This window comes from Phyllosticta citribraziliensis (genome assembly GCF_038025025.1).
Source record: "Phyllosticta citribraziliensis strain CPC 17464 chromosome Unknown J3D65scaffold_2, whole genome shotgun sequence".
Lineage (NCBI taxonomy): Eukaryota > Fungi > Ascomycota > Dothideomycetes > Botryosphaeriales > Phyllostictaceae > Phyllosticta > Phyllosticta citribraziliensis.
The window spans coordinates 623,700-645,257 of record NW_027117339.1 but is presented as its reverse complement, the minus strand read 5'-3'; the positions used below and the strand labels follow the sequence as shown (position 1 = coordinate 645,257).

General features: G+C 56.8%; 9 protein-coding genes across 9 annotated transcripts; 5 read left to right on the top strand and 4 right to left on the bottom strand.

Annotated features, from left to right (window-relative positions):
- The first annotated feature begins 422 nt into the window (after positions 1 to 422).
- J3D65DRAFT_655538 (S-adenosyl-L-methionine-dependent methyltransferase) lies at positions 423 to 2,100 on the top strand. Its single transcript, XM_066802494.1, has 2 exons — positions 423 to 1,013; positions 1,063 to 2,100. The coding sequence occupies exons 1-2, from the start codon at positions 737 to 739 to the stop codon at positions 2,085 to 2,087; spliced, it is 1,302 nt and encodes a 433-aa protein (XP_066658444.1). The 5' UTR covers positions 423 to 736; the 3' UTR covers positions 2,088 to 2,100.
- Positions 2,101 to 4,778, bottom strand: J3D65DRAFT_565363 (putative disulfide isomerase). The gene is made up of 3 exons (XM_066797596.1): positions 4,407 to 4,778; positions 2,774 to 4,358; positions 2,101 to 2,721 (listed from the first exon to the last, which is right to left on the bottom strand). Exons 1-3 carry the CDS (start codon positions 4,598 to 4,600, stop codon positions 2,374 to 2,376), a joined length of 2,127 nt encoding a protein of 708 aa, XP_066658443.1. The 5' UTR covers positions 4,601 to 4,778; the 3' UTR covers positions 2,101 to 2,373.
- A 111-nt stretch (positions 4,779 to 4,889) lies between these two features.
- On the top strand, positions 4,890 to 6,506 carry J3D65DRAFT_612782 (ETC complex I subunit conserved region-domain-containing protein). Its single transcript, XM_066799053.1, has 5 exons — positions 4,890 to 5,475; positions 5,527 to 5,568; positions 5,622 to 5,774; positions 5,826 to 5,930; positions 5,976 to 6,506. Exons 1-5 carry the CDS (start codon positions 4,946 to 4,948, stop codon positions 6,067 to 6,069), a joined length of 924 nt encoding a protein of 307 aa, XP_066658442.1. The 5' UTR covers positions 4,890 to 4,945; the 3' UTR covers positions 6,070 to 6,506.
- Positions 6,507 to 6,837: 331 nt separating this feature from the next.
- J3D65DRAFT_202774 (uncharacterized protein) lies at positions 6,838 to 8,945 on the bottom strand. The gene is made up of 6 exons (XM_066794424.1): positions 8,531 to 8,945; positions 8,399 to 8,482; positions 8,182 to 8,199; positions 7,812 to 8,124; positions 7,456 to 7,748; positions 6,838 to 7,328 (listed from the first exon to the last, which is right to left on the bottom strand). Exons 1-6 carry the CDS (start codon positions 8,677 to 8,679, stop codon positions 6,941 to 6,943), a joined length of 1,245 nt encoding a protein of 414 aa, XP_066658441.1. The 5' UTR covers positions 8,680 to 8,945; the 3' UTR covers positions 6,838 to 6,940.
- A 667-nt stretch (positions 8,946 to 9,612) lies between these two features.
- Positions 9,613 to 10,724, top strand: J3D65DRAFT_202780 (uncharacterized protein). The gene is made up of 2 exons (XM_066794425.1): positions 9,613 to 10,009; positions 10,062 to 10,724. The coding sequence occupies exons 1-2, from the start codon at positions 9,726 to 9,728 to the stop codon at positions 10,660 to 10,662; spliced, it is 885 nt and encodes a 294-aa protein (XP_066658440.1). The 5' UTR covers positions 9,613 to 9,725; the 3' UTR covers positions 10,663 to 10,724.
- A 957-nt stretch (positions 10,725 to 11,681) lies between these two features.
- On the top strand, positions 11,682 to 14,972 carry J3D65DRAFT_547966 (uncharacterized protein; the record flags this gene model as incomplete). Its single annotated transcript, XM_066796878.1, has 6 exons — positions 11,682 to 11,804; positions 11,896 to 12,147; positions 12,247 to 12,411; positions 12,630 to 12,952; positions 13,019 to 13,095; positions 13,147 to 14,972. 6 exons carry the CDS (start codon positions 11,682 to 11,684, stop codon positions 14,970 to 14,972), a joined length of 2,766 nt encoding a protein of 921 aa, XP_066658439.1.
- Positions 14,973 to 15,598: 626 nt separating this feature from the next.
- Positions 15,599 to 17,925, top strand: J3D65DRAFT_612767 (HAD-like domain-containing protein). The gene is made up of 4 exons (XM_066799052.1): positions 15,599 to 16,605; positions 16,814 to 16,847; positions 17,005 to 17,631; positions 17,724 to 17,925. The coding sequence occupies exons 1-4, from the start codon at positions 15,843 to 15,845 to the stop codon at positions 17,779 to 17,781; spliced, it is 1,482 nt and encodes a 493-aa protein (XP_066658438.1). The 5' UTR covers positions 15,599 to 15,842; the 3' UTR covers positions 17,782 to 17,925.
- An 89-nt stretch (positions 17,926 to 18,014) lies between these two features.
- Positions 18,015 to 18,809, bottom strand: J3D65DRAFT_664565 (uncharacterized protein; the record flags this gene model as incomplete). Its single annotated transcript, XM_066802749.1, has 1 exon — positions 18,015 to 18,809. The coding sequence occupies one exon, from the start codon at positions 18,807 to 18,809 to the stop codon at positions 18,015 to 18,017; it is 795 nt and encodes a 264-aa protein (XP_066658437.1).
- A 1,038-nt stretch (positions 18,810 to 19,847) lies between these two features.
- J3D65DRAFT_644074 (endoplasmic reticulum vesicle protein 25 precursor) lies at positions 19,848 to 20,674 on the bottom strand (the record flags this gene model as incomplete). Its single annotated transcript, XM_066802130.1, has 4 exons — positions 19,848 to 19,866; positions 19,920 to 20,217; positions 20,273 to 20,396; positions 20,462 to 20,674. The coding sequence occupies 4 exons, from the start codon at positions 20,672 to 20,674 to the stop codon at positions 19,848 to 19,850; spliced, it is 654 nt and encodes a 217-aa protein (XP_066658436.1).
- Positions 20,675 to 21,558: the final 884 nt, after the last annotated feature.

The window sequence follows — 21,558 nt, the reverse complement described above, 5'->3', positions numbered from 1 at the left end:
GGACCGAGCTCCAAAACAGTGACGTTGACGTTTATTTATCGAGCGCGCCCGGCTGGCTGGGAACGGCGAAAGCAAGCTTGTTTCCCGAGCGATAGAGTTGCAGATCCGACGTCTGCCACAAGACTACTCAAAGCGGCAGCCGTACAGCGAGCCGGACGCGGACTCTAAATAGACGCCGTGCGTTATCTTTGGCGCGAGTGTGCTGTCCCCCATCACGAGGCAGTAACGCGATCATCGACTGATAACAAGGCAGGGACATCAGATTCGAGCCGCATTGGAGATTGTTGAGCATTTCGCAGCATTATTGCCTGTTTGGGCTTGGTTGCCTGATGTTGGACGCTGGCTCGGTTCGTTGTCCAATCACATCCCGCGGCTTGGGTCAACACCAGACGTCGACCCGTTTGCGACGTGCCGACGTCACACCTCGTTAGAACTATATCCAGCAACGGTTGTGGTCGAGCGGGCCCCTGGACTGATAAGAGAAAGGGCTGAGTTGGTTGGAAACTGAATCGAGTCGCAGGAAGAGATTCGACTGTCAAGAAAGAGAGAAGGCGAAAAAATTTAATTTTTTTTGAAAAAGTGTGAGAAAAAGAACAGAAAGAGGGGGAGGAGCAACAGCATCGATGAGAACTTGCGCCTCCCTCTCGCACAACAGAAACCATCCTCTTCCTATCTTCTACGAATAGCGAAACCAACCGACCAAGGCAAGAAGAATCCCCAGGCCGGCAATCGAAACATGCCCACCAAGGCCGAGTGCAAGCAGCTCGACGCCACCATCGCCGCCTTCCACACGCACTACGCAAGCCCGGCAAACGGCTGGGGCCACCAACGCTGGCACGACTCGCTGTATCCAGCACTCACCAAGCCCACCCGGTACGCGGCGCTGGTGAACCAATTCGTGCCGCGCGCAGACGTGGAGAGGGCGCTGGTGGCCGAGGTCCCGGAGGACGAGTTGCGAGTGACTGAGCTGCCGGCAGTTCGCGACGAAGACGAAGACGAGGGGGAGAGTGAGAGTGAGAGGCCGAGAATCGTGCTGTATGAGCGGGTGCTTGCGACCACGAGGGGAGAGAGACGGAGATGAAAAGGGGAAGGGAAAGGCAAAACAAGCAGAGAAGCATCTGACCTTCCCACCACCCAAGCCCACGACTGTCCACTCACCACCGCAGTCGTCACAGCAGCTCCTGACGCACTGGAACATGGACGCCGCGTCGGCCCTCGCCGCCCACATGCTCGACGTGCGGCCCGGCGACAAGGTGCTCGACCTGTGCTCCGCGCCCGGCGGCAAGAGTGTCGCCCTATCCCAAATCATCTTCGCCAACCTGCACCACGACCAGCATCGTCAGCAGCAACCGACAACACCGACAACAACCAACCCGTCCGGGGACAACCCGCCAGGCGGCTGCCTCCACACCAACGAACCCGACCCCGCGCGCGCCAAACGCCTCCTCGGCAACCTTCGCTGCTACCTCCCGAGAACGCTCTTCGCGCCGCCCGCCAAAGCCGTGCAGACCTTCACGCTCGACGCCAGCGTCACCCCGCGCTTCCTCGCCGCGCTGCCCCACGGCGCCGCCCGCTACGACCGCGTGCTGCTCGACGCCCCCTGCAGCAGCGAGCGGCACATCATCCAGGCGCACGCGCGCGCCGCCGCCGCCGGCCGCGTCGCCGACGACATGGCGCGCTGGCGAGTCGGCGCCAGCCGCGCGCTGCAGAAGACGCAGGCCGGGTTGCTGGTCACGGCGCTGCGTGCTGTGAGGACCGGCGGCCGCGTGCTGTATTCGACGTGCTCGGTGGAGCGCGGCGAGAATGACGGCGTGGTGGAGCGCGTCAAGGAAACGTTGGAGAAGGAGAGGCGGAAGGGGCGCGTCTGGGTCAGGGGGTGGGATGTGCGGGTAGAGATGGGACAGAAGGGGGAGAGAGTCGGAGGAGGGGCCGCGCAACGCGAGGCGTGGGAGCGTGTTGAGACGCGGTTGGAGCTGTGGGCCGAGGAGACCGACTACGGGCGCATCGCGGTGCCGGACGTGGGCGAGGGACGGTGGGGACCGCTGTTTTTCTGCGTCCTCACCAAGGTCGAGCGGGCAGACAGGTGAAGAAGATGCTGACAGGGAAATGCGACTTGCTCAGTTATTCTCCATGTTACTCTTCAATTCTTCCTCGATGTCTCGAAACAGGAATCCTACTGCCCCGGTTAAACAACAGCATGCCTGAGCAGAGAAGAAAAAGGGGGAAAGAAAAACGCCAAAACGCTTGCATCCCGGCTCTCATGTAGCACGTTGACGCCATCCCCATCATACCCTACCCGCAAAAGGAAGAAAGATGAAAATGATCAGATGTTGCGGCGCAGCCCCAAACATAATGTTTCCCGAAATCGCCGTCTCAATCCGTCTTTCCGCTTCCGTCAACGCCTCCCATCATGCCCTCCTTTTCGTTTGTCAGAGGTAGCTGGAAGAACCCAGCCCTGGCGTTGAGCATCGCTCTGCGGTTTCGGCTCCGTCCGAGCCACGTAGCGGCGATAGCGACGCCGATTATGATGCCGACGGAGAGGAAAGGATGACCTGTGAGGAACTGCTTGATGTTGAAGAAAAAGGTCGAAACGGTGCCAATAGTCGACTTGGGCCGAAGCGCCGGAGGATCGCGCGTGACCTTGGAAAGGGTCTCCAAAATCGAGGTGCGCGAGGGGACAATCGGATTTCCAGTCGAGGTTTGATCCCAGTAGCGGTGGTTCTGCGTTTTGTCAGCGAGGATTAAGGATTGGTTGTGTTGGGAAAAAACTCACGTCTTCATCGTTAATCACCACCTTTTCGCCATCCTTGACGTCTATGCCGTACGTTGTTCGGAGCCACCTCTCCCAAAACACGCCATCGACCCACGCAAAAGCAACTTCTTTCCGCTCAATCTCATCCATGTTGATGCGGATGCTCTTGGCCGCTCGAAGTGCCCTTTGGTCGTTGCGGTCCTCTGCTTCTTCGATTCGGAGTTGTTTGGCATCGCGGAGCTCTTGGCGTTCAAGCTTGAACTGCTGCGTTTGCTTGTCGATCCACTCGAGGGCGGCGTTCTTGATCTCCCGCTTTGCAATCTCAAACTCATCCGCGTGCTCTCGGTTGAGGATGCCCAAAACCACCAGCTTGCCATCCATGACTTCGCGAGCGTTGGACGAGGTCAACTCCGGGACAATCGGAAGCCATACGGTCTTCATCCAGCCCAAGATTTGGCGAAAGTCGCGCATGTCCCGCGGAGCAATGTGGCTGTAGTAGCTTGGCTTGCCATCTCTACTCACCAGCAGACGCGGCCAAGTTGAGATCTTGTAGCGCTCCGCAAGCTTTGGGTCGTTGCTCTTGACCAGCCTCGCGTGGCCGATCAAGCTGAGCGTCAAGCGCTCCAGGGCAGCAAAGTCTTCAGTAGTAGTAGCGTGGTCATATACGTAGAGGAAAATGACATCCTCGGTCTTTTCCATCTCTTCAAATTCTTCCGCCGTCACGTCGGGTACCCCATTGCCAACCTCGTACGCGTTGTTTGCGTACGCAATGAGATCACCCACTCCGCGTAGCCCGTCATACTCGACTCGTTCGCCGCCACGGAAGTACAACAGTGTAGGGTAGCCCTTGACGCGCGCGTCTTTGCACAGTCTCTTTTCCATGTCGCAGTTGACCTCGCCCACATTCAGTTTGCCCTTCATTTCCCTTGCCATAGCAGCCCAGTTGGGAGCCATGGCCTGGCAATGGTGACACCAAGGGGCGTAAAACTTGACAAACCATGGGTCTTGTGTCGTGGTGACGAGCTTCTGGAAGCTCTCAGCCGTGAGAGGTATTGAGGTCCCGATCGGGTTGTGAGTGGCCGTTGGCTGAGTAGCGGTTGCGGAAGGCTTGGAAGCGGCAGCTTTGGTGGCCATTTCATTGTGCTTGCTCGCCGCAGCAGCGCCTGCTGCAGGATCTTTGTCCTTGGCCTCTGGCTTTTCGGGCTTCGCGTTGCTGTCCACGCCCTTTGCCCCCACCTCGGGAAGTTTGAGACCCTCCTTGGGTCTTGATCCGGGGCGAATAGTCTCTAGAGCGTCCTCAATCCAGTTGCTAAAGTATTTCAATTTGTCGGCACCAACGTGCCTCTTGACTTCCTTGCCGTCCTTGAACAAGATGATGGTCGGGAACGAATGAATGTCCTTGGCGGCGCACGCGTCACTAAAGGCCACGCAGTCGACTTTGGCAAAGTGGAAGTCGTAGTATCTTGTAAAGGTGTTGAGAGAGTCCCCCTCCTTTGACTGGGCTCCAGGCAGAGGGTCGCTGGTATAGTAAAATTCGTATAGGGTCTGCCATGTAGGAGCCAGAGCTTTGCAGTGATGGCAGTAGGGAGAGAAGAACTCGACAAGCCTGGTGAGTTAGTACCACTTTGCGAGTAGCGGCCAGGTGGGCAAGTACCAGTTTCCTTGGGCTATGCTTTCGTCCACGCTGCCACCACTCAACTCGGTCATCGGCGGGACTTCCTTGTCGTTAAATACGGTCACGGCCTTTTCATCTTCAATATCGAGCACCTTTTCAGGTGTCTTTCGGCCCGGCGACGCGTACGCGGAGGCGAGGAGGGCGAGCGGCAAGAGAGAGGTAAGCAGGCGCATGGTGAAGCTCGGTCGGGCCAGGTAGCGTTTGCAACGTTGACAGGGCGGCGGAGGCCCGGAGAGGAGAGAAATCAGATCCGGGCCAAGTTGCGCATCGAATCGGGCAGGGTCTGGCGTGGAAAACGGGCAGCGAGAGTAGGCCACGCGAGGTGCAGTGGTGTTGTCGCGAAAGGAGACCTGACACCGTCTGGCTCAGGTCTGGGGCGGACGGGATCGACGGGGGAGGATGGCGCCGGCGATCGGCCCGAGCGAGCGCCAATGAGGGCCTCCGCAACTGCATTAGTACACCATAGCTTTCCCCAGGTCAACATACATCACCACTCCAATTCTCCAATTCCGTCCATCATGAGGCCTGCCTCTCGTCTTCTCGCCGCCGTCTCGTCGGCTGGCCGCGCCTTGCAGCCAAACGCCCCTACTGGCCTCACTGGCCTCAGAACTCACCCCGCCCCGCGCTCGGCCCTCATCTATCTATACAGCGCTACGCTCGACAGGCTCAAGAGGCTCCCCGACTCTTCTGTCTACCGCCAAAGCGCCGAAGCCTTGACCCGCCACCGCCTCAGCGTCGTCGAGGCCACTGCCAACTACCAGTTGAAAGAATGGGCCGAGCGCATGAGGGAACAAGTCGACGAGAACGAGCGGACTGCCAGCCGCCTGGGCGTCGAGGTCAAATACACATCCGACGGAAAATGGTATCTCTACATGGAGCCGGTTGGAGTTATGGAGGAGGATCCAGATGTAGAAAGGCTGCCCGAAAACCAGGAAATCCCAGAGGCCCGACGTGGACAGAAGATCATTGAGCAGCTCACAGCCATTGCGCACGCTGAGTTCCGGAGGGGATCTGAATTGAAGAGGAAGAATGAAGAAGTATCATCACAGTGAGTCTATGGTCTGTGGAGGGCTGGTTCTGATGTCACTAACATTTACAGGCTCCTGGAATCTGATGCGGAGCTGGCCGAGTTGCGAGAGCGGTAAATACGCATTGACCACCAAACGCCGTCATCTACTAACATTGGGGACAAAGTCGCGCGGAACTCGAGAAAGAATACGACACCTACATGACTGAGCTTCGAAACTGGAAGCCAACTGACCCCTCTGGTCTCGAGGGACTGTGGGACCCGCCCAAGGACGCGAAGAGGCTCAAGTTTGAGCCCGAGCCCTCCTTGACCCACGAGCAGTGAGTCTATCGAGCGTCCAATCGTGAAGCTGCCGCTGACCATTCCACCAGAGTGTCTGATATCGAGAACAAGATTGGCGCCGGTCTCATTGAGGAAGTGATCCAAGTGGCAGCTGGCGAGCTGGAGCTCGTCGACGTGATGACTGAGAACGAAGTGTACGTCATTTCTTTTTTCAAAATAAAACCCGCTGACAATCGCAGGTGGGAGGAACTTGAGGAGAAGCCCGCAGAGGGCCAGTGGACCTACTTTGAGCGCGGATCCGCCGCCCACACTGGCCAGACCCAGAAGCCGTGAGCGCCTCACTCTACCATTGTACTTCGTAGCCATTATACCATTAGACTGTCACTGGACCAGGGATTGCAGACAGTGCTCACCACAGCAAGCACGATCCCACCTACCAGTTTCGCTTTCCCGGACTACCTTGCTTTCCTTTTGAGAACATCGACGTGATGACACAAGCTTCATGCCTCAATTGATCACGATGTCACCATCGTTCAAGGTTTACCCTCACCGCCGAGGAAGATTCAAGAGAAGTGCACAGTTCCACTAGCAACTTTAAACCCACCAAATTCGACATTGGAATCATCTCTCTACCTTGTCCACTTGAGCTCCAGCCCTCTTTCTTTCTCTACTCTACTACAATTTCTGTGCGAAGCCACCCGAGTGCATCGTAGGTAGGATGGAGGAATGTAAGCAGCATGATAGGACGGAAAGACTGCTGCAAAGTAAGGAAGAAGGTCGCGTGGCATGTGATAGTGTGTGCGGCCGAGGAAAAATAAAAGAGGTGAAGAGAAACAACAACGCTGGTCCCGAATGAACGCCGTGGTATATGCTGGATCGCTCCTCCACTCTCGCCTTCTCTCCTCCTGCCTGCTTCGACTCTGCTTCCCACAACCGCTCCCCAACCCTCCAACCCGCCCCTCTTCCTCTCCCTGCTTCCTCTGCCCACCTCTCTCCCATACCACCGCAGCCGCCGTGACGGCAAACCCGGATCACAGTAGCAGCGTAAAGATAAGCGACGTGACGGTCAGCGCGAGCAGCGACAGCGTCTGGCGGTTGGCGCTCGGCAGCAAGGACGGCGCGGCGGCCCCGCGCGCACTGGTGGTGTTGGTCGTGTCAGTTCCTAAATCAGTCGTGTTTCTAAAAAAAAAAAAAAGTTGTTTGTTTAGATAAGAGATCTCGACCACAAATGGAAAGTTTGTCGGTTTTTTGGCGGACTTGGACGATAGGAGAAAGGGGTGGAGATAGGAGATAGGAGAGAGGGAGAGAGGGGGAGAGAGAGAGAGAGAGAGAGTAGGAGAGTAGGAGATGAATATGAGAGAGAGAGTAGGAGAGTAGGAAAGGTAAGGAAAGGAATCGCGGAGAGGAAAGAAAAGGAGGGGGATGTGGGTACGCACGGCTTAGCTCCAGGCGCGACGGCGCTGAGCGACGTCGCCAGCTGCTCGGCCAGCAGGTCGTGCATCGGGTACGTCACGTGTAGGCCGTTGAGCCAGAGGTACTGGTTGACGGGGTACTCGCACGAGGCGATGAGCGTGTCTTGGGCGGGAGTGCCGCTGCAGCAGACTCTGTCAGTTCAATCTCAAACGCCGCACTCTCCCGTCTGTCAATGGAAACAGAAGAAAGAACGATGGGAATAGACGCTGAAGCACGGGAGGAGGAGACCGGGGTCCATCTACGTACGCTTGGTATAGCGGACAGAAGCCCGTCGTGTTCTTATAACCTTCCGTCTGCTTGAATTTCGTCGGGTCCTTCTGCACCTTGCGGAAGAGGCTGTACGTGTCAAAGTTAAAGACGGCTGTGTCAGGATGCTTGTTGCGCAGCCCGTCGGCCAGCTGCGTGACCATGTCGTTCCACTCGTCGATGGCGTCGGCCTCGAGCTTCTCGCTCGACTTGCCCAGCGAGTTGGTCGTCGGCGAGTACTGCACTGGCGGCACATTCAAGAAGAGGAAGTTGCGGGCTCCGGCGCCATAGAGCTGACAATTGATTTAGTGATGGTGCCGGCGATGACGGAGGGAGCGGGGTTTGGACTGGCTGACCTGTTCGACCAGTGCTCCGTATTCGTTAAAGACGAGTGGGTAGGCACTTGTGTTCTTGACGCGGTACGAGTTGGCTACGTCGTTGATTCCAATGAAGACGCTGAAGAGCGTGTCTTGGCTTGACCATCCTTTGGTTTGCGTAGTGTAGAAGGGGAAGAATTCGGTCGCCACTTGCTCCTTGATAGACTTCACAATGGGCGAGTAAGCTGCGATGAGAGAGTCGTCGACCGTGGCGCCCCAAAAGGCGAGGTCAACCGTTTGGATGAGCGAGGCATTGTACTTGGTTGTCAAATATCCAACATAGTTTGGACCGCTGCACACAGGTCTTGTCAGTTTCGGCCCTGTCAGGTGCGCGGAGCTGACGGATTACTTGGAAGACGTGAGACCACTGTTTGCAAGTCAGCTGTTGTGCCAAGGTTGCTGCCGGTTGCCGCAGCACGGATTCGAGGTTAATGCGTTTCATGTTTGGCTTGGAAAGTGACACATGTGCGCGAGGATGGCGCCTGGTTTGGTCGCTGCCTCAGGTCGAACTTGCTACACCAGCAGAGAATACATCGTGGGCTGAATCAGAGGTGGGATGGACGTACGGAAAGGCCGGATTGCCCAGCGGGTTGCTCGGGCTTGGCTGGTTTTTGGTCACGTTGAATCCGATCGTCGTGTATGAATCGCCGCTGTCGACTGTCAAGAAAAGATCCCAAGAGATTGCCCAGGCAACTTACAACGCAAACCAATACCGTATGCCATTCCAGCCCGGCCACGAAGATTTCTGCTGCTGCTGAAGTGTCCCTTGGTCATTGGAAGAAGCGGCCCGCGCGAACGTTGAAGCGAATGATAGGAGTAATACAATGAAGGTAAAAATGCTGAGCATGTTAGAAAGAGTCCGCGCGGGAAGCAGACGCAGAAGACATCTGACAAGCCAAAGAACGAACGTGTTGAGAGAGAGATGATGACGCCGCAACGTGAAAGGGGTTTATACTGTAGCAGCTCGGCAACCCAAGACAGGCTTCCGGCAGCTTGTTGTTAGGGCATAAGGCAGAATGCTGGAGTCACGTGCTGGGGCTTGTCTCGGCCATTGAAAAAAATCTTGGGTAAGCAGCCAAAAGATAGCCTTGGGTGCCAGCCTTGGCTATTTGTAACTTTTGACGCGATGGATTCTTGGGGGCGTTGTGAGGCGTTGACAAGAAGGCGTCTCGGTTGCGACTGTAACAGGAAAAGTGCAACTCCAAGAAACCGCGATTTCTTACGCTGGCTTCCTCTTGGACGTTCGATACGAACCCCATGCCAACGTATCGGTGCTTCAGGTAGATGGACGGAGACTAACGGTAGGAACTGAGTCGGGCATGGCCTTGTGTGAAAGAACGATGAACTCGATTTGACATGGAAGACTGCTTTTCGACAGCACGTACAATTCTGTCATTGGCAGACGCCGTTGCCGTACCGGCCGTTACGACGTCGATGGCTGAGGTCTTCGAGTCGGATCCCGACCAAATTTAGACGATGGATTCTAGTGCCTGGTGCCTAGCAAAGGCATCTTCGTGTTGTTCAAATATGCGTCTCATGCTCCGACGCCAGCGCAAGTGCAAATGCTTTCGCAACCGGCAACACATGAATTTTGCCGCCAAGTCGAATCCAGGTCGCGACGTCGAATGAAGCGCAGAGGAAACGTGTAGATGTGCGTCGCCCAAATATGTTGCAACCAAGGGCCACCGGATGCAGACGACCGCACGTGTGCCATAGATGCTTGGAGCGTTGGGAAGAATGTCGGGCATCACAGCGCGAGGTTGGAAGATCGGCTCGGTTGCCCCCTTTCTAAGCAACGCTCGAGCTCCGCAGGTTCCACAGCGTCTTGTCACCTCAAACGCAGACCTGGCTTGAACATCATTTTGTTTGCCATTATTCCGACGCGGCACGACAATGATGGGGTTGAGCGTAGGCAACATTGTACAATACGTGTTTTTTGCTGTCGTCGGCTACATCCTGGTCGGGTCTCCGTTGCAACGCATCTTTTTGGGTGGCAGACCCATATCTGCAGGCGACGATGTCGCCTTTACCAACAGCGACCACCTCGTCATTCCTGATGAAAGCCTCGTCTGTCCCGAGTATGGGTACAACGTGCACATCTTGAACCGAGACCCCTTGGTCGTTTATATGCCCTCATTCGTAAGCCACCAGGAGGCAAAGCACCTGGTGGACATCAGGTGATGATCCTGCAAATTTCACGATTGGCAACGCATGCTGACGGACCGTCAGCGAGGACAAATTCAAGCCGTCGACAGTGTGGAGCGGGAGCGAAGAGAGACTCGACCCGAGCGTCCGCGTTTCTGAAAAGGCTGAGCTGGAGCGTGACGACATTGTGCGCTGCATCGAAGAGCGGGCTCGTCAGTTTCAAGGCTGGCGTCCATATACGTTTATCGAAAAACTATGGAGCCAGCGCTACCGCACAGGCGGACACTATGTTCACCATTTCGACGGACCTGCATCTATAGTCAAGGGCGGGCGCATCTCGAGTTTCATGGTTTACCTCGAGGCCAACTGCACAGGCGGCGGCACGAACTTTCCGCGCCTGACAATGCCGGCCGACAAGAAGTGGTGCGAGTTCTTGGACTGCGAAGATCAAGGCTACGAGGGCATCACGTTCAAGCCCATGGCAGGAAACGCCGTCTACTGGGAGAATTTCCGCTACGACGGGTCCCCGTATGACGAGGTTTGGCACGCCGGACTACCCGTGCTATCCGGCACCAAGGTCGGGCTGAACATTTGGAGTTGGTACCAGCCGGGATACCGACCGTCGACTGCAGCAGACTCGGACGAGGCGGCGCAGAAGGATCAAGATGACATGGCGGAGCTGTAGCGGCCGGAGCTCAACAAGAAAGGCGTGAGAGGCGGGAGGGATTCTACGCGGCGGCGCGACTGTCGGCACAAGGTTGGACCAGTGGTAGCGGTTGGTCTAGCGCCCAAGCTGGTGATGGTGGCATTCAAGGGAGAGGGAGGGGGACCTGACGAGGCGTGTTGGAGTGAGGTGTTTTGTGATGGGAAAGGGAGCGCAGTGTTGAGTTGGACTGTAAGAAAAAAAGGCAGACGTGTTGGAGTGCGGCGGAAATGTTGGATACGTTGAAGACAAGAAACACACAGCTGTATAGTCGCATGCATGTCGGTGGTAGGTATGCACTCCCTTCGTACGTACCTGTCCGTGGGTACATGTAGTTAAGGTCGACGGACGGGACCTGAGGGAGAGGAAGCAACCTAAGGTCCCATTCACGTGACTGGTGACAATTGCGGACCCGGACCCGGACCCGGACGGGAGGACCTGGCGCTTATCTGGGGATTGATAAGGAGCGGACGGGAGCGTCTCCCTCTCGCTGCGGGTCCCGGCTTCGACCAACGCATCCACGACCTGCCCTGCCCGTACTGACTTGACTGACTGTAGACTTGACGCTCTGCAGCGGCGCCGCATCACTAAGTCATCACCAACACCCCTCTCCCTGTCGGCGCAGTCAGTCTCGGCCGTCGGCTCACCGGTTTGCGCTGGCTCGAGTTGAGCCTCTGCACGCGTATCACAAGCTCACGGCGCTAGGCCCGGTTCGTCGTGGGCTAGTACAGCTCCAGGCTCCCGCTCTCCTCGCACCCAAGCCAACCACCCGACCTCCACTACCTTACCTTACCACCTCGCCTCGCCTCGCCTCTCCGCCTCCTCTCCTCCCCACTCCACCTCCTTCTCTTCTGCCCACGGCCTCGTCCATCGTCGCTCTGCCCGTCCGGCTTCTTCATCGTTGCTGTCCCCAGCTCCACGGCCCGTGGTGAGGCTGAAGACGTCACGTCTCTACGTCACCACTCGACGCTGCTCTGCTCTGCTCTCACTCTCCCAACATCATGGCTTCCACTGTCCCCGTCACCATGGATACGCTCGTGACCATCAAGGTCTCTATTCAGGGAAGCAACCGCAAATTCAAGGTTCCTATGAGGGACCTGGGCGCTGCCGTCCTTCCAACCAAGGTGAGCTCGCTTCGGTCGCGCAATCCACGCTTATCGTCACGCTCTGCGGACCACTCGGAACCTCATCCACTGACTCCTCACCTCTCTACAGCTCCGCCAACTCTTGAACATTCCGCCAAACCAACAGGTCACGTTTGAACGTTTCTCCGATAGTGCCGGCGCCTACATTACCTTGGACCCCGAAAACCCTCAAGTATACAAGACACTCTTTCGGGCTGCCAAGGCCAAGCTCAAGCTCCGCCTTCGAGCAACCGTCATCAACGACCCCAATGACAAGACTGAGGATGACATTTCGTCTTCACCTTCGACCCCGGAAATCGCTCAAAGGACGATGCCGCCGCCCGTTGAGCTGCCTACCCGCGGCATGCCAGCTCTCGCCTCCCGGGCAGAATCAATTCGACTCAAGGAACAGGCACTTGTGGCAGGCCTAGCTCCGCAGCAGCAGAACAACACCGGCACTATTCCGCTCTACCCCTACGCTAGACTGCCGGCTTTTCACAAGACTGACATGAAGACTTCCCTTCCGTCATCTTCGTCTGCTGCCGAACGCAACAGCGAGGCTCCCGTCCCTCAACCATTTGTTCCTCGTCCATGTGAGTCCAAAATTGTTCATACTTTCAAAGCAACGACGCTAACGGGCTGGCAGCCGAGGAGCGTTTTGAGCGCGAGTTGAATGAGCTCAAGGCCAACCTTGCCAGGCGCGCAATCCCAGGCCTCCGCGATACTCGAGAGCTCGTCGCCGAGACCGAGAAGCTTCGAGAGACATCTCTGGGCAACAAGCCTGAGGACAAAAAGGAAGACGGAATCCCCGCTCTTTTCTCCAAGCTGGACGGCATCATGGCTACCGCTCTCAACCAGCAGAGCGCCATCGACCAAAAGGACAGCTCCTCTGTTACCACCTCAACCTGGTCTGTCTACTGCAACCAGTGTGACTCCCCCATCACCAACGAGCACTTCCACTGCAGCATCTGTGACGAGGGCGACTATGACCTCTGCAAACGCTGCGTGGATGCGGGCGAGCATTGCCCTGTATCAGCCCACTGGCTCGTCAAGCGATTTATCCAAAATGGCAAGGTCACCAACAGCACGACTGAAAGGATCGGGCCCAAGTCGAAGCCCGAGGACCTCAAGATGGAATTTGAGGCCAAGTCTGAGCCCATCTCCGAAGAAAACAAGGGAATGCCTGGTGCATACCTGGGAGACGCCATCGACAGGGCGACTTTTGGGGAAGCAAAGCCCACGGTGGAAATTCCCTACACTCCCACGCGCACTTGCAACTGCTGCGTCAAAGGTACGTACTGCCCACGGAAGCCGATGACCCGCCTAACAGGATGTACTTCAGAACTTCCCGACCCCAACTTTGTCCACTGCACCGAGTGCGAGGATTACGACCTCTGCCTGTCTTGCCATGTTGGCACCCAGCACGGTCACCATCCAGGCCACGCCTTTGAGCCTGTGATTGATGGGCCCACCGTTGGCCCTCTGGCCAAGTTCCTTTGCGCTGCTGGCCGCAACGTCCGCCATTCGGCGGTCTGCGACGGATGCGAGGAGTTCATCTATGGCGTCCGTCACAAGTGTCTCAACTGCCCCGACTGGGACTACTGCGGCAAATGCATCAAGAACGCCAACACGACGCATGCCACGCACCGTTTCGTGCCCATCTACGAGCCTCTTCCCGAGCCTCGCACATTTGCCGTCCGCCACTTTGGTATCTATTGTGATGGCCCGCTGTGCAAGAACAAGGACCAGACGTACATCGAGGGAGTCCGCTACAAGTGTGCCGTCTGTGACGACCTCGACTTCTGCGCCAGCTGCGAGGCGGCGCCCGGCAACCGCCACAACCGAACTCACCCGCTCATCAAGTTCAAGACCCCAGTTCGCAAGGTCCATGTGACGACTGCTGGTGAGGACAAATGGGGCAAGCCCATGCCCACCTTGGGAGATGCGCCGTTGAGCAGGCCTGAGTCTGCAGAGCGCCAACGCCCAGCATCCAACAATGCCTCGACACAAATCCGCACTGTCGTCGACCTCAAGCCCACCACCTCCGAAGAAGCGGCATCCAAGGCCGCGACGGACAAGATCAAGATCAAGGATCTGCTTGTAGAGCCTGTTGACCGTCGGTCCAAGCTTGCAGAGGTCCTCAAGAACGTCAGCGTCGCCTCGAAGGCGCCCAAGCACCAGTACGGGCCCCCTGATGCGCTCAACGCTCACTTTATCCGTGACACCATCTGCGACGGCACTCAACTTCCTGCCAACTGCAAGTTCCTCCAAGTGTGGACTTTGCGTAACCCTGGCCCCAATACTTGGCCGGCTGGATGCTCTGTTCGCTACGTTGGAGGTGACAACATGCTCAACGTTGACAACGAGACCTCTTCCAACACGCACAACATTATCGAGGCTGTCGAGAGCAACGTCATCAACAATCCTGTCGAGCCCGGCTCAGAGGTCTCGTTCAGTGTCCTGATGAAGGCGCCTGCTCGCGAAGGTGTTGCCATTTCATACTGGCGGGTCAAGGCTCCCGATGGAAGTCCTTTTGGACACCGCCTTTGGTGCCACATCAATGTCATGAAACCTGCCACTGTTCCTGTCGAGTCGCCCCAATCATCTGATAGCGAGCGTACTCTGCATCGTCTCAAGGAACTGCGCGAACGTCGCCAGGTTCCGGAATTGAGCGACAGCGACCGCAACTCGCGCCGCAGAGAGCTGATCCGCAGGTCGACGCAACTGATCAGGGAGCGCCGTCTGGAGCGTGAGGCCGCTGAGCGTCTCGAGTTGGCGATGTCGGGCAACGATGCAACCTTCGAGGCGAGCAGAAAGAGCCTCAAGCCCACTGTTGAGGATGCTCCCGAGTCCGAGATTTCTGACAGCCCGGTCAAGGAGGAGCCAAAGATTGAGAAGCCTGTCGAGCTCAAGACCGAGCCGGCAGCTGAAAACAGCCGCATGGTCTTCCCGACTTTGGAGAAGGAGTCGCCCGAGTCGAGCTCTCACGAGGCTGCGTCAAGCAACCAGTCTGCCAAGTCGGACAAGGCGACCGTCGCGGCTTCCGAGGCGGAGGCGGAGACGGAGATTTTCGAAGACGCTGAGACAGTCGACATTTCTAGCGATGACGGCTTCTTGACTGACGAAGAATATGACGTGCTGGACGCCAGCGACGAGGAATTTGCCTGAGCAAACGACTGGTAAAATGCGGCTCGAAGCGCATTAAACCTCGACGTGAGCACAACATGCGTACCTACACGTTGATGACATTCAGCCATCATCATCAGGCAGCGTTGCTGCATCTGCTTTTTGTTTTTCAATTGACCCCCAATGGAACGGCGCTTGGATACTCGGGAGGGGCGGCTTTCACTCCCTACATGCAAATCAGCCTTTCGCCAAGGAGTACTGGGAGCAGGCTGCCACACACTCTTTTGGATGGATGTCTTTACGGCTGGGAATGGTGACGGATACTGGAAACCGGGCGTGGGGTTCGGTGCACGAGGTCATTTTCCCCTTATTCTGCGGTCCACAACACGGGCTTTTGCACCTTCGGCTGAAGTTTTCCTTTCTCCTCTTCCTGCGGCTACAAGTCCTTCTCCACCCTATAGTTTCATAGGCTCAGAATGAAATTGTGACTTTTCCAGAAGATGGTGTCTACATGAATCAATCACATGGCTCGGACGTCATGGACGATGGGGGGCACGGCAGATCGACTTTGATGCCCACGCAGAGGACGGCAATTTCTCGGCAGCGACTCTGAGCAGCCGTATCCCCGTCAGTCCACGCGACAGACCCATGCAGGCCACGCTCCCGCTGCTTTCCAAACTCACCTTAACCTTGATGCCTCTTGATCTGGCTAACGTCTTCCCGACTCCTCCAGCGGCCATCACCCCACCCTAGCTTTTACAAGCCACTGCCCAAGATACCTGAAGCACCTGAGCTACGCAAAGACAGCCTCCAGTTGCTGTCACCGCTTCCCTCTCTCTGACTAACCACCGCGTATTCGTCTTTCGGTAGCTGCAAGTGCCGACGAACGACGTCTTCTTTAATCCTTTACTAATGCTTCTTTCCCGCCGTCGCTTTACTTCTTTGTGTCCGTCTTCACCATATTTTTATTCCTCCACCTTCTCGTTTCTCACGCCATCGTCACGCTTATCTCGCCGTGCCCTTTTCTCCTCCTCCTCCACTACAGCACCGGCATACACGACGGCACCAGACCCCGTATCCGCTCCATATCCCCCTCCCCTCCACCGTCCTGCTAGCTCACCCCGGCTCTTCCGCTCCTCTGCGGCGGCGGCGGCGGCGGCACGTGGCGGCTGCGTCTACAGGGGACTCAGTCACAAAACCACCACCACCCATTCGTTGCTCAGCAGCCGGCCGAATCTGGCCCGAACATTTCATCGTCACTCGAGACCCGCATCGTCCACTCTTCTCTCCTCCCACTCTCTTCTTGGCCATTCTTCTACGCCCCGAAGAAGCCTTCTCACGTCGTTGAGGGACTCCAGTTCCGCAACAATCCACAGCAAGAGCTCCGCCATCCCGTCCCCCGAAGCAACGACAACCTGCGAGACGTCTGCTGCCTCTAGCAACGACATGGCCGCTCCCTCCCCCAGCGGCAGTGGCGCCGCTGCCAGTCCCGCCTCGTCCGCCGCCGCGGCCGCACCAAGTCCCGCCGCAATGGGCATCGCGAGCGGCGGCAACGGCATCGGAGCCGTCTCTCGTCGCTTTGCCCCACTGGACCCGGCCAAGGCGAGGCGGCTGGTGGGGCAGGAGAACGTGCGGTGGGTGCGGGGCGTGGTTTTTGATGTCGACGGGACGCTGTGTGAGTATTGATCATTTCCATTTCTTTGTTCTCTGCGTGTGGATTGAATCTAGCAAGGGACGGATGGTATCGGATGGGATGATGTGAGGTTCTTTCTTAGCAGGGTCTGCTGCTGTTCCGATTAGGGTAGAGGTTTGGTTTAGGTGATGATCAGCGGGCGACTGGGTTCGTGCAAGGATTGCGCTGATGTGCCATGTGTGCCCCCTAGGTGAGCCGCAGAACTACATGTTTACGGAGATGAGGTAGGTCTTGTCTTTTTCCTCTAATCCTACATCAAACTCTTTCGTTGCCAAAAAGAAAGATCTGTTCGTCGAGGCGTTGGCTATCGTCTCTTGATATACCACTTCCACCCACCAACACGTCACCAACCCTCCATCTAACCACCGACCCAACAACCAGAGCCGCTCTCGCCATCCCCCCACAAGTCGACATCCTCGACCACATCTACGCGCTGCCTCCCGCCCAACAACCGGCGGCCTTTAGCCTGATTCAAGCCATCGAACGGCGCGCCATGGCCGTGCAAACGCCGCAGCCAGGCCTCGTGCCGCTGATGGACTACCTCGAGTCGCGCATGCTGCGCAAGGCCATCTGCACGCGTAACTTCGACGCCCCCGTCCTGCACCTGCTTGAAAAGTTCCTGCCCGGTCACAGCTTCGATCCCATTGTTACCCGCGACTTTCGCCCGCCGAAGCCTAGTCCCGCGGGAATTCTGCAGATTGCGAAGAAGTGGGGCTGTTTAGAGCCGTCTGTTGCTCCTGCTGCGGGTATGCCGCCGCCGCTTGATGCCCAGGCTGTTGTGCCCCCGTCGCCTCTCACGCCGCCGGAGGCTGGGACGGACTTTGAGAGCGCGGCGGCGGCGGCGGCGGGCGCGGGCATTGTGGGTTCGGCACCGAGTCTCATCATGGTGGGTGACAGCCTGGACGATATGATGGCGGGCCGGAGAGCAGGCGCGGCGACGGTATTGCTGCTCAACGAGAGCAACATGCATCTGGCGAGGAGGGAGGAGACGGATTTGGTGATCCGGAGGTATGCTCCCCCCTTTTGTTCTGGACTTGGGAGAGTTGACCTCGTGGATGATGACTCTGACCCGCGCTCACTGAACGCTAACATGACTCCAGACTCGACGATCTCATCGTGGTGCTTGAAAATGGCTTTGTGGGACAGCATGGGACGTGACCTGGCACCAGCACCAGCGACAAGACATGACATGAATATCAAAAAGGCGTTTCGATAGGGCGAAAAGTCGGCAAGATATTGACGCATAGCAATATAGGTAACCTGTAGCCAACCTCCCAAAAACGAATCTAGGGATTTCAGTCAATCTGATGTGAGCTCAACTTACCAATGTCAAGTCGAAAACCCCTCCAAACGCTTTTCCCCCCTTTCCCTCCACCAAACGCCCTCCCAGCTCATTCAAACGCCTCTGCAATTCTGGCCCGACAGACCGGCGTCTCCTTGTGCTCATGAAAAGCGCAATCACTTCCCTTCCTGGCATCGCTGACCTGATTTTGATGCAACGCGGCCATGGCCTCTGCGAAATCAACAGCCAGGTCACCACCTCGGGAAATGACGCCGCGCATCGCGTCGCTGAGGCGTGGTTCGCGCTCGCACAGGTAGCGGTATGCTGCGGTAGCGACCAGGAAGCGCCGCATTTGGTTACTGTTGTTCTTGACGTTGACACTAGCCTGCAAGGTCTCTACCGCCGCTGTCGTGTAGGAAGGCGGTGCGTCCGCCCCACCGCTCACAGTGCCGGGCGTGCCAGTGGCAGGAATAGTGGCAGTCGCGTCGTACAGGTATTCCAGCCGATGCGCGGGCGCCGTCATATTTCCCGCACGGTAGTACGCCCTGACGAGATCGACAACGTCGTTCTGCAGGCGCTCGATGCGGAAGCGGCGCGCAAGGACGTACAGGCAGAGGTAGTGCTGCATGCTGGCGTAGTCTGAAGGCCCGCGCAGCGTTGCGCCGTACAGCCAGCGCACGAAGAGCGCAAATGCGAACTCGTCCAGGTCCGGGAACGAGGCTTTCGGGCTGGTGGATGAGGATGATGGGGCTGAGAGGAGCGTGCGGAAGTAGGGAGATTTGTTTATTAGGAGGTCCCGGTGTACTCTGAAGGGCTTCCCAGTCTGGCCAGCGAGTAACTCGACGATGGCGGTTGAGGTGCCGGAGGAGACCGGTGGACTGGAGGTTTTGTCAACGCTAGTCATTGTGTAGGCCGGTATGCCAAAGTTGGGATTGGAGAAGTGGAGAAGTTGAATTCACTTCAGGGGAATGGGAACTACGGTCCACGCACTTTGCTTTCGGATCACTTTCTCTCGTCACACCGGCTACTGCAGAGCGGAGATTGTCATCTGAAGGCAGTCTCGGGGTGTTTGGCGGGTGAGTTGGGACGGGCAGTTGGCTTGTTGCCAACTCGGCCTGTGAATCGCGCCTGTAGGCAGGCGGACGAGCGACCGTAACAGGCTTGTTGCTGAGTGCGCCGGGAGCTGACCTGTCGTTGGGCGTAGCTGTCGCAGTGTTGCTGCACATGCTTGCTGTTGATGACGATGGATTTTCGAATGTCCGCGTGGATCAAATTGTAGTAGGGAGCAATACGGAAAGCCTTTGGTATGTCTATGGACAGGACGTAGGAAGCTGAGAGGCAATCTTGAGGTTGGTTTGGTGTGGACAGCTGTAGACCTGAGCAAAGTTGAAGCTTGCGAGTGATTGAGCCTCTCTGAATCCGGAAGGCGTGATGGTACAGAGCTTGCCATGTACAGATGTCTGCAATGCGGCTTCCTGAAATCCAGATGTCGTGTTTTGACAAGTCTTCGCGTTGTTTCCCGGTTTATTGAGAAGTTCTTCGTGACGGAGTAGGCGCGACAAATATTTCGCTGGGATGCCACACGCGTCTCTGCCTGTGGACGAGCAAGCAGGTGGTGGTGAGACATATCGGTGTCCCATAAGCAGCCGCATACCTGATCTCACATTGCGGAAGCCGTCAGAGCCAGCCAGCATGAAGCTTCAAAAATGTTTTGGCCAAGACACTCGTCAGCTAACGGATTCGAGATAAGAGGCTTTTCTGCTCCACCCGGAGCTTATTTCTGTGGACTGAGTAACTGGACCCGTATTCAGAGTGGACACGACTTTTGAAAAATGGAAAAGGAGAAGCAAAGCATGTGCACACATTCGACGCCTGAGACCCGCTTAGAACTATACCCTTAGCCCTGGATGCTTCGTAAACTAGCATAATCGCATGCTTTGCTCTAGATGAGATGCTTCGACCTAGATTTCCTGTCAGCCTTTGACGCAAACGACATGCTCTCAAGCGTGCGCACCTGAAGTAAGCCCGCAGGTAGACGACCTGCCATGCGCCGAGTCCAACCAACATGCCCATGGTTCCAAAAGCGAACCACTTGACCCGCTCGTTTGTGCTCTCGTTCGTGTCCCGAAGCTTCTGCTCGCGCCCGCGCAGGTATTCCATTTCGCCGACAATCTCGCCAACCAGCTCCTCGATGCGGCGAAGCTCGGCCTCGACCGGCTTGAGCTTCTCGGTGCTCTGGATCGCGTTCCAGTCCTTGGCGTCGGCGCCAATGTCAATATCGAGCTCGACAGATCTTGCCAGATTGGGGGTGCCTGAGTGCAGAGGCGTGTTAGTCGGCGGCGCGTAATCCTTGAAGCTTTCACGTACTGGATGTTTGAATGTTGCGGAAGCAGACGTCGAATGCAGAGTCGGCGACAGAGGTAAAGGCGTATCGGTTCTCGCCAACGACGTCCTTGGGACGGCCGTAGTCATTGCCCACGGCATCCTTGATCTGACAAGCAACGTGTTAGCTGCGACTTCCAGCTTGCGAGGGAGGTGCTTCTTGGAAATTCTTACGTGCATGTTCAACATCTGGCCATCCCCTCTGTAGCCATCGCTGATGGTAGTCACGACGACCAATTGGTCTCTCAAAACAAAGTTCCGGATGCATCGCTCTTTGCTGGCAGAGATGTGGTCGGGGAAAGCTGCTATCTCAAATTTGAGGGCGGATACGAGGGGCAGGCTGGCGAAGAGGAGCAGGTAGCTCAACGCCCTGAGAAAAGAGTCCATGGCTGAAGGCGGGCGAGGTCGTGTGCATGCGCTCCGTGGTGTTGTGTAGGCGCTGGCGTGTACCTCCCGTCGACGTTGCAGTTCGACCGCCCGGACGCGATCCAGCTAGCGGATCTCCCGAATTAAAGCCGTAACTCAATACTCCCACCCGACGGCCGTGCGTTTTCTCGACCAGCAACGCACCACTCTTCCTCGTGTCTGCCAGTGGCCAAGCAGTTGCCTACGGTGGTGGAAGTTTGGAATCAACATGCTCGCTCAATTACAGGCAAAAGAAGCTCTTCCAATCCTCCACCTTTGGCTAAACCCTCGCGCACGCAGTCCAATGTGTCCAACCTCAAGAGAACTATCGCATCAGACCGGAGTCAATGAAGGCGCATTCAATTCCATTTTCTTGGTGATGCTCTCGCCGTGATGAGCCGAAGGTTTCGGACAGGCTGTATCGATACAGTTGTCTCTTCCTAGCCCTGTAATTGCCGCAGGGAGCTACCATTGCGATGCCAATGGAGCAATCGTCCATTATCACAACAACGGCTACGGGGACTTCCTACGTGACTAGCGCTCAAGGAGCTCCCGTTCTACCAGGAGCATTAGTCTGCTGTAATATACAGCCCACGGGAGGTAATCACCACTGTTCAGAACTTTAAGACAAGCCGGTCTTTTTCTTTCCCGTCCAATCGTTGAGCTGTGTTCCCTTTCCGCCACAACAAAGTTGAGCATTTTCAGAATGAGCATTCCCACTTTCAGGGACAACAGCATCGCACTGTTCTTTGTGTAGATGCTCATCTTATTGATGAATGCGGGCAGCCTTCTTTATTTGCACATTTCGCTGTTTCTTCTTTGTCCAGCGTAGTCATCCGATTTTATTCGCATCTTGGAGCCGGGGT

Coding starts and splice junctions, on each gene's coding strand:
- J3D65DRAFT_655538 (XM_066802494.1), top strand. CDS start 737: ATGCCCACCAAGGCCGAGTGCAAGCAGCTCGACGCCACCATCGCCGCC. Junction 1,014..1,062: donor AGACGAGGGGGAGAGTGAGA/GTGAGAGGCCGA, acceptor TGCGACCACGAG/GGGAGAGAGACGGAGATGAA.
- J3D65DRAFT_565363 (XM_066797596.1), bottom strand. CDS start 4,600: ATGCGCCTGCTTACCTCTCTCTTGCCGCTCGCCCTCCTCGCCTCCGCG. Junction 4,359..4,406: donor AGCATAGCCCAAGGAAACTG/GTACTTGCCCAC, acceptor CTAACTCACCAG/GCTTGTCGAGTTCTTCTCTC. Junction 2,722..2,773: donor TGGTGATTAACGATGAAGAC/GTGAGTTTTTTC, acceptor GACAAAACGCAG/AACCACCGCTACTGGGATCA.
- J3D65DRAFT_612782 (XM_066799053.1), top strand. CDS start 4,946: ATGAGGCCTGCCTCTCGTCTTCTCGCCGCCGTCTCGTCGGCTGGCCGC. Junction 5,476..5,526: donor AATGAAGAAGTATCATCACA/GTGAGTCTATGG, acceptor TAACATTTACAG/GCTCCTGGAATCTGATGCGG. Junction 5,569..5,621: donor CTGGCCGAGTTGCGAGAGCG/GTAAATACGCAT, acceptor TTGGGGACAAAG/TCGCGCGGAACTCGAGAAAG.
- J3D65DRAFT_202774 (XM_066794424.1), bottom strand. CDS start 8,679: ATGCTCAGCATTTTTACCTTCATTGTATTACTCCTATCATTCGCTTCA. Junction 8,483..8,530: donor ATACGGTATTGGTTTGCGTT/GTAAGTTGCCTG, acceptor GACAGTCGACAG/CGGCGATTCATACACGACGA. Junction 7,749..7,811: donor ACGGAGCACTGGTCGAACAG/GTCAGCCAGTCC, acceptor ATCAATTGTCAG/CTCTATGGCGCCGGAGCCCG.
- J3D65DRAFT_202780 (XM_066794425.1), top strand. CDS start 9,726: ATGATGGGGTTGAGCGTAGGCAACATTGTACAATACGTGTTTTTTGCT. Junction 10,010..10,061: donor AAGCACCTGGTGGACATCAG/GTGATGATCCTG, acceptor ACGGACCGTCAG/CGAGGACAAATTCAAGCCGT.
- J3D65DRAFT_612767 (XM_066799052.1), top strand. CDS start 15,843: ATGCTTCTTTCCCGCCGTCGCTTTACTTCTTTGTGTCCGTCTTCACCA. Junction 16,606..16,813: donor TGATGTCGACGGGACGCTGT/GTGAGTATTGAT, acceptor TGTGCCCCCTAG/GTGAGCCGCAGAACTACATG. Junction 17,632..17,723: donor ACGGATTTGGTGATCCGGAG/GTATGCTCCCCC, acceptor ACATGACTCCAG/ACTCGACGATCTCATCGTGG.